Source organism: Gymnoscopelus braueri (assembly GCF_963280865.1).
Source record: "Gymnoscopelus braueri genome assembly, chromosome: 12".
In the NCBI taxonomy this organism is placed as follows: Eukaryota; Metazoa; Chordata; class Actinopteri; order Myctophiformes; family Myctophidae; genus Gymnoscopelus; species Gymnoscopelus braueri.
The window spans coordinates 49,737,454-49,747,053 of NC_137614.1; the positions used below are offsets into that span (position 1 = coordinate 49,737,454).

The 9,600-nt window shown below is 39.4% G+C and overlaps 1 protein-coding gene across 1 annotated transcript in view; it reads left to right on the forward strand.

Moving 5' to 3' along the window:
- The window catches only part of LOC308097406 (adenylate cyclase type 6-like), a 104,876-nt gene extending 96,954 nt beyond the window's left edge, over window positions 1-7,922 (forward strand). The window contains exons 19-22 of the mRNA XM_080445162.1: window positions 1,485-1,506; window positions 1,632-1,836; window positions 4,574-4,698; window positions 6,695-7,922. Of these exons, the coding sequence (XP_080301288.1) occupies window positions 1,485-1,506; window positions 1,632-1,836; window positions 4,574-4,698; window positions 6,695-6,823 (481 nt within the window). The 3' untranslated portion in view covers window positions 6,824-7,922. The remainder of the gene's footprint in view (window positions 1-1,484; window positions 1,507-1,631; window positions 1,837-4,573; window positions 4,699-6,694) is intronic.
- The last annotated feature ends 1,678 nt before the right edge of the window (window positions 7,923-9,600 follow it).

Sequence of the window (9,600 nt, forward strand, 5' to 3'; positions counted from 1 at the left end):
GGGGGGGGCAGCCAGTGGTGGAAAGTAACTAAGTACATTTACTTAAGTACTGTACTTAAGTACAATTTTGAGGTATTTGTACTTTACTTGAGTATTTCCAATTTCCAATACTTTTACTTCTACTCCACTACATCTCAGAGGCAAATATTGTACTTTTACTCCACTACAATTATTTGAAAACTTTAGTTACTAGTTACTTTTCAGATATAAATTATGATATAATGAAACATACATTAACCACACATACACTAACCTATTTGAAACCTAGGCTATTTGAAAATAGCAGATCTACAAGCTCTCAACGCGTCGCATCGCGACGCGTTGTGAGCTTGTAGATCGGCTATTTTCAAATATTTAGTACTTTTACTTTTGGTACTTTAAGTACATTTTGATGCCAATACTTTTGTACTTTTACTCAAGTACATTTTGAATTCTGGACTTTTACTTGTAACAGAGCATTTTTATATTGCAGTATTGGTACTTTTACTTAAGTAAAGTACTTTTTCCACCACTGGGGGCAGCAAACGGTCGTGGAGTAAAGTGAAAGAAGACTAAGAACTATCGCCGAAAAGCGCCAAACATTTTGAAGCCGCTGCTGCTGAAGGATCGCTAAAACGGTGAAACGTGCCGGTCAAGCGTATATTTTTTGATCGCTTCCACGCTTTGATTATTATTACAAAACCGCTTCAGCCCTATTTAAACTTTGGCAATTTGAAAATAGCCTTGTAGCTTGTAGATCGCCTATTTTCAATTATACATTTGAAAACTTGTGAAATAGGGTTTACTTTTGGTACTTTTGAGTACATTTTGATTCAACACTTATGTACTTTTACTCGAGTACATTTTGAATTCCGAACGTACTTGTAACATTGAATGCCAAAAACGGTCCGGACCGTTTTTGAGGGTCCAAACGAGAAGTGCCGAAAACGGTCCGGACCGTTCTATTTTTATACGAGTGGCCCACGTGGGGCGCTTAAACGAAACTTTGACATCACCCAAGGAGTTTCTGAGAAGAAGAGGCTGGATCTGGCTCCATGTCAAAAATCCTTCCGGTCGGCGTTTTCAATGTTATCTCCTTGACTAAAAGCTTAATATCTCCATTTCTTTTAATGTGGTGGAAACGAGCCGTTTCCGATCGGCGATCACGCTGCAATGGAGGATCGCGTTGGAAATATTATTGTTCCAGGCGTTAGTCGGGAACCCTCCGCCGTCTCGCACGCACGCTTTGTTTACATGCACTTCCGCGTCTGGGCTTCTCACAGCACGAAACGTATAACGCAAGTGGATGGAAGAAATGCAGGCACTCAACGTATAATATTTTAATAAACCTCTGGCACCCAATGTGTTAAGTAAAAAATATGCAGTACTTTTTCCACACTGTTGAAGACTAGGCCCAGACATCAGACCCAGACCAGACCCAGACCAGACAGAGAACAGCAAGTTACTGTTCTCTGTCCTCTACCCTGAGCCATCCCACGCTATAGCTCCACTCACATGCCCTGCTGTGTGTGTGTGTGTGTGTGTGTGTGTGTGTGTGTGTGTGTGTGTGTGTGTGTGTGTGTGTGTGTGTGTGTGTGTGTGTGTGTGTGTGTGTGTGTGTGTGTGTGTGTGTGCGTGGTGTCATCATATAGATCATCAGCGAGGAGAAGTTCAGACAGCTGGAGAAGATCAAGACCATTGGCTCCACCTACATGGCGGCGTCCGGCCTCAACGACTCCACCTACGACAGGGAGGGGCGCTCACACATCACCGCTCTGGCCGACTACGCCATGAGGCTGAGGGAGCAGATGAAGTACATCAACGAACACTCCTTCAACAGCTTCCAGATGAAGATAGGTTACTGTTCTCTCTATCACTCTCTTTGCCATGCACGTGCACACATAGACATGAAAGGGGGCTTCAGTCCCTGCCCTTTTACCCGTCGGGTAAAAAAAAGTGCCCTCTCCAGACTGTTTTTTTTTTTTTTTTTTTTCAAACCCAAAAAATAATTTCAACTGCCCCTTGCGGCCTATCGGTAAAGCTGACGAAATAGCAGTGGATGTGTTGGATGCAGCTCAAAGTGAACTTTCCTCAGGTATCTAGTTTTTTCGCCGTGCGACCTTCCTAGCCTGTGTTATTAAAGAAAAACGGGCGACAATGACCAAAATTTCAATCGAAAATCGCGATCGAAAACCGGCGAAAGTGGCCGTTTTCAAGTTGTTTTGGCCATTATCTCTGGAACGGAAGGTCCAATCTGCTCAGTTCAAAGCTTGTTGAGTGCGTGACTTTGAGGACATTAAGCACGTTATGATACTGTTTCGGGTTTTTGGGCCTAAAAGTATGGTAATTGTTCGTAAAGTCCAATAGGTGCCCTTTTGAAATTCCAGCCCCTGCCTCTCCAAATCCTTCTGCACGTCCCTGCTCTTTGCTGTCAAAATTAACACATTACATTACAATTCATTAGTCATTTAGCAGACGCTTTTATCCAAAGCGACTTACAATAAGTGCATTCAACATATAGGTAGGGCAAGGAAACTACTAATCACCTGGGGCCAGTTGCACCACCTCACACTAAGTTCAAACTTAGCCTAGTTATAGCTTAAATGGCTTCTAAAAAGCCATTTAACCCATTTAGCCGGGAAAGTGTCTGTGTCATTTTAGATTTCTTCGGCTATTCAAAAATAGCAGATATACAAGCTCATAGCACGCACCGAGTGCCGCGCTATGAGCTTGTAGATCTGCTATTTTTTGGGCTCTGAAACCGCCCCTATATGTGAGGGTTTGGACATCGACATTCGCTGCACTGTCATTGGCCACCATTGTACCCCCCCCCCACCCATTGTACCCCCCCAACCCTGCGCTGTGATTGGCCACCATTGTACCCCCCCTAACCCTGCACCGTGATTGACCACTAGCTGTAATATGATTGGCTGACTTGATTGGCTAGTGAAACACATGACACATGTGCATACTGCATAGCCCTATAAATAGGACTATGCACTTAAAAAAAACACATTTATGGGTTTTTTTTAAGTTAGGGGTGTACAATGGTTGGTCCACAATATTACTTTTCTTTAAGTGAACTTCCATCACTGTGATGACCACTGTGACCACACCGCCCACTTCACACTGGGTGTGATTTTTTTGTTTTATATGTGAACATTTGTGCAAATCTTTAAATATATATATATATATATATATATATTTTAAATATATATTCAAAGATTTGCACTCATTTTCACGATTTAAAAAAAAATTGCAGATCTACAAGCTCATAGCGCGGCACTCGGTGCTATTTTTGAATAGCCAAAGAAATCTAAAATGACACAGATACTTTCCCGGATTCAACGTGTTTAAGCTATAACTAGGCTAAGTTTGAACTTGTGAGGTGGTGCAACTGGCCCCAGAAGTCTTAACACATTGATTGCCTAGATCGTTTTAGGAAAAAACATTTTTTTCAAAAAAAATATATTTTTTTTTAATTTGACCCAAAGACCAAGGAGATATGATTTGTCGAAGATCTAGACTCCCATCCACTTCCTTGTTAACTTAAAACTTACAAATTTTGTATCTCAGCTCCTGAGTACTTTTTTTTTCAATGTAAAAACCCTGGCATGAAAATGCAAAAAATCTGAAATAATTCTGGCAATCAATGTGTTAAGTGCATTCTCTTCTAAAACAAGCAACTAAGAGTATACCTTGCGCTAGGGGTGTGCCGATACACTAATTTCATGAACGATACGATACGATATTGTGCTCACGACATCGATACGATACGATATATGACACTTTTTTATTATGAAAATATATGGAGGGGGGGAGCTTATGAAAATATATGGGCGGGGGGGGGGGGAAGCAAATGCAAACGAATACTTCTGTTTTTGCATTATTATTATTGCAAATAAAAAAGTAAAAAAGGTAAGGTAAAAGTGAAATATATCAGCTACACCTAACACTGATCATCAGCAACATTTTTTTTGTTGTTGTTGCCCAAGATAAGGTCACCAGGGTTAAGCTATTGGACTCATGTACAAACCAGGAGGCAGTGGTGGAAAAAGTACTCAAATTCTTTACTTAAGTAAAAGTACCAATACTGCAATATAAAAATACTCTGTTACAAGTAAAAGTCCAGAATAAAAAATGTACTCGAGTAAAAGTACAAAAGTATTGGCATCAAAATGTACTTAAAGTACCAAAAGTAAAAGTACTAAATATTTGAAAATAGCCGATCTACAAGCTCGCGACGCGTTGTGAGCTTGTAGATCTGCTATTTTCAAATAGCCTATGTATAAAACAGGGCTAAAGTGGTTAATGTATGTTTCATTATATCATAATTTATATCTGAAAAGTAACTAGTAACTGAAGTTTTCAAATAATTGTAGCGGAGTAAAAGTACAATATTTGCCTCTGAGATGTAGTGGAGTAGAAGTAAAAGTACTGAAAATTGGAAATACTCAAGTAAAGTACAAATACCTCAAAATTGTACTTAAGTACAGTACTTAAGTAAATACACTTAGTTACTTTCCACCACTGCCAGGAGGCTTATGACTTGCATAAAAAGCTAATATTACTGTTTCATTCTCATGTGCTCCAGGTCTGAACATTGGACCAGTGGTAGCAGGGGTCATAGGAGCCAGGAAACCCCAGTATGACATCTGGGGCAACACGGTGAACGTGGCCAGCCGTATGGACAGTACAGGAGTACCTGACTGCATACAGGTGAGATGGCCTGTTACTTACTACTGTTTTGCAGGGAATAGGCTCTATGCACTGCTGCCATATTGGAACGTAATTGGGCCTCTTCCTTACTTCCTCCACAGGTCTTACCCAATTATACTAATTAAGGCACTCAAAACTTTTAATTTCAAGGACCCCCATAACTCTGAGAGTGTACAAATTGAAACAAATGGACGCTTACGGGTCCATAAGAATACTTTCTACAACAAAGTAGTCCTGAAATTCTGATCCTGGCATGGAAAGTACTGTCAGGATCAAAACGGTACTAAATTAACTGTGATGATGATTACTGTGTAATAATAATTATTATTATTATACAAATTATAATGATAATACATTTTATTTATAACGCACTTTACATTTTTGGAAATCTCTAAGTGCAACAGGGTTTAAAAACAAATGGCACAAAAACAACAAAAGTAGGGCAAAAACAACCAAAAAAAGGAAGGAAGAAAGTTGATTAAAAACGAATTAAAAGAAAAAGCTTTGTTAAAGGGCAAGACCACTTTAGTTGAGGTTTGGTTTGTGTAGTTACCTTGCCGTGATGTAACTCCAAAGGTGGACAAGAAATGAAAAAGAATTGCTCCATTAATTAGAAAATATGCTCCCCATTGACTTACATTGTACACTGAAACAGCTCTCAAAGTCACTCTTTTAGCCCATAAACGAACTCAAACAAAGCTGATTCAGACAATATAGAACATCACCAAACCCAGTACTGTTTATTTTTTAAATAAAAATGTCAACTTCCTGATGATTTTAATATTTGAAGATCCGGATCCGCCGATCCAGTCCAGGTTTTCTTTCTAATAAAAATAGCTAAATCAACAGGAAGTTAACATTTTTATTTAAAAAAAAAAAAACAGTACTGGGTTTGGTGATGTTCTATATTGTCTGAATCGACTTTGTTTACATTCGTTTACATGCTAAAAGAGCGACTTTGAGAGCTGTTTTACTGTACAATGCAAGTCAATGGGGAGCATATTTTGAATGATCAATTTCTAATAAATGCAGCAATTATTTTTTATTTCTTGACCACCTTTGGAGTTACATCATGGCGAGGTAACTACACAACCCAAACCTCTACCAAAGTGGTCTCACCTTTTAACCCATTATGACCTGAGGCCGATTCTAAAAACGCCCTCTAAATTCTACTGTGCCTACTTTTTCTGGAAAGGAAAAGGAATAATTTTTTGTTACATATATCCAGTGGTGGAAAGTAACTAAGTACATTTACTTAAGTACTGTACTTAAGTAAAATTTTGAGGTATTTGTACTTTACTTGAGTATTTCCAATTTCCAATACTTTTACTTCTACTCCACTACATCTCAGAGGCAAATATTGTACTTTTACTCCACTACAATTATTTGAAAACTTTAGTTACTAGTTACTTTTCAGATATAAACTATGATATTATGAAACATACATTAACCACTTTAGCCCTATTTTATACATAGGCTATTTGAAAATAGCAGATCTACAAGCTCACAACGCGTCGCACCGCGACGCGTTGTGAGCTTGTAGATCGGCTATTTTCAAATATTTAGTACTTTTACTTTTGGTACTTTAAGTACATTTTGATGCCAATACTTTTGTACTTTTACTCAAGTACATTTTTTATTTTGGACTTTTACTTGTAACAGAGTATTTTTATATTGCAGTATTGGTACTTTTACTTAAGTAAAACATTTGAGTACTTTTTCCACCACTGCATATATCGTCTCTGTCGGGTGGAAACCTCATATGTCCAAAACTGTTACTTTCTAGGATTCAAATAAAAAAATAGTAGAAGTCGCTTCGCGTGTTTTTGAATATGGAGACAAGAGGTTTCTGCCCGACGACAGCGATAAATAGCAACAACTGAAATGACACAGAGGTGTTCCTAGCTTGAAAGGTATAACAATGTGTAACAGGTGTAACAGGTCTAAATGGGTTAAATAAACCAGCCCATGCTAACATGTCATTGGTGTCCAACAGGTCACCGCAGACCTCCACCAGGTGCTCTCAAACAAAGGCTACGTGTTGGAGCACCGCGGCGTCGTAAAGGTCAAAGGTAAAGGGGAAATGACAACGTACTTCCTGAACGACGGACCGCCCAACAGTTAGCAGCTTGCTAGCTATCACTAGCAGCTGCTGTGGGGGGCGACGGGGTTGATTTTTCCCGCCGCGAGGGACAGGCCGCGCGCCACTGAGCAAGGGACTCCCAGTGTGAGAGCTAATGGCTAACGACTTAGCGACGCCGTCACTTGAATTCTGAGCGACGAGGGGGGAGAAAAAAAGACGTTGAGACATTGTGTGGGACTTCGGAAAGGAAGTTTTCTTTGATGAGAGCAAAGTGACGTTCTTGTCTATGACAGCCATGTCTGTCTAGCCTCTCTCTCTCTCAGGCTACTTGAACGATGCAGAGTCTGTTTATTTAAAAAACAAACAAACAAACAAACGCCTTTAGCCTGTGTCAAAAGAAGAAATTACGCTGTACATAAGGCTACTTTTTATTTCACTTTATTTTTTTGTGTGGGGGTTTAATTTTTACAACAAAAAAAAATATGTTTGGAGTCATTTTTTTTTTTATTTCCACAATAATTATTGAACAGGTACTCATGTTTGTTTGTTTTTTCCGGGTTACTTTATTATTTATTTTTAATCTTGATGTTTTTGTGCAAAAAGGTCCTTCATGGCAAGTGTGACTACATACAGTGCACAAATATCCAGTTTATTACACGTTTATAAGTGTGTATGTACATGCATATTTGTGTGTATGAATATGTGTATAAAATCGAGGAGGACAATATTGACCAAAGACTAAAGTATGGCTAGAAACAAGGCAAGACATTCTCGCTGGAAGCTCGACTTATACTCGACTTATCACTGTTGTGCGGCGGAGTTTAAGTTAGGCATAAGACAGCAATGAGCGCCATGCTCTGTTGCTAAGCAGCAGTGGTGGAAAGTAACTAAGTACATTTACTTAAGTACTGTACTTAAGTACAATTTTGAGGTAGTTGTACTTTACTTGAGTATTTCCAATTTCCAATACTTTTACTTCTACTCCACTACATCTCAGAGGCAAATATTGTACTTTTACTCCACTACATTTACTTGAAAACTTTAGTTACTAGTTACTTTTCAGAAATAAATTATGATATAATGAAACATACATTAAACCACTTTAAACCTATTTCATACCTAGGCTATTTGAAAATAGCCGATCTACAAGCTCACAACGCGTCGCATCGCGACGCGTTGTGTTAGTGTATGTGTGTTAATGTATGTTTCATTATATCATAATTTATATCTGAAAAGTAACTAGTAACTAAAGTTTTCAAATAATTGTAGTGGAGTAAAAGTACAATATTTGCCTCTGAGATGTAGTGGAGTAGAAGTAAAAGTATTGGAAATTGGAAATACTCAAGTAAAGTACAAATACCTCAAAATTGTACTTAAGTACAGTACTTAAGTAAATGTACTTAGTTACTTTCCACCACTGCTCGTCGCTAGTGGCAGCAGCAACAGCTTACTTCATTGTTTCTCATGGAATAACGTACTTTAACCACAGTACTTTACTTTTGTCTGTCATTCGGCCCATGGAAGAGATGTTTTTTTTTTATCTTGTCGTCCTTCTCTGGAAGATGACGCTGGCCTCAGGCCTCTCTAGACCAAAGGACTGACGGGAGTGTGAGTAACCACTTTATTAGCCAGAGATTTGTTAGACTAGAGCAGTGGTTCTCAACCAGTGGTCCGGGGACCACCAGTGGTCCTTGAGGGGGTTCCGGGTGGTCCCCAGCTAAATGATGGAGAGTCGGTAACCAAATGGACCCTTTATAGATCTTTAACTCTTGAGAGTTAAAGATCTATAAAGGGTCCATTTGGTTTAATTTTACGCTCTCAAGAGTTGAATTATGGTTAAACTTCTGCATTACTAAATTAAAGAATTGTTATTTTTTGCCTGTTATCTCTCCTATGGTACCTACATCAATACAGCATGGAATTGTGGACATCATGGGGTCTGAGTGTCTAAATCTCATCAAACGGTGGTTTCGTGGCTCAAATGCCGAATAAATAATGGACCTTGATAGGAAAATGGTTGAAAACCACTGGACTAGAGGGAAAACATAATGGGGCCAAGGATGTAGCCCTGGGGGACTCCGGTCAATGAAGTATACAGGGTTTAAGTGGTTAACTGGGCTCCCAGAGGCGTAGACGCGGCTCCGCAGATCAAACCAATCTGATTCCAATCTGGATAGGCCAGAAAATGGGACTCGGGCTGCCAGTGTGAACATAACCTTAAAGCGTAATTCAGACTGCTGCCATTTTCCCCTCCGACGTTCTAGTGCTCCTGTCATACGACAGCGGTGTTGCATGCTGAAAATATAGCCGATCTACAAGCTCATTATGTGTCACAGCCATGACGCGTTGTAGAGATTGTAGATTGGCTCTTTTCGTGCACGTGACACCATCGTACGACATAAGTATAAATCGGGCTTAAAGGTTTCATGACATCAAATGTTTTCTTCTTTTTTTTTTTACCTCAGTTACACCCAAAAAAACATTCAGTGGATTTTCTGTGGTCTGGGATTTTCGGAATAATTAGGCTGTGAAAAGTGCCGTGATTGGCCCGTGGACTTTGACGTCACAGTCCATTAATCCCGCCCCCTCTCCTTCCCGCCCTGCCCCTCCTCTACCCTATCCTTCTCCTTTGGGGGGGGGGGGGGGGGGGCGGAGCAGAGGCAATCCCTCAACTGCGACACCCGCAGGCAAATAGGTTTTCTTTTTATTGCAGCTGAAAATAATAATAATAAATAATAATACATTTTATTTGTAATGCACTTTTCATTCACAAGGAATAAAACATCATCAATCATATAAAGTTAAAAAGCAGGATTTAA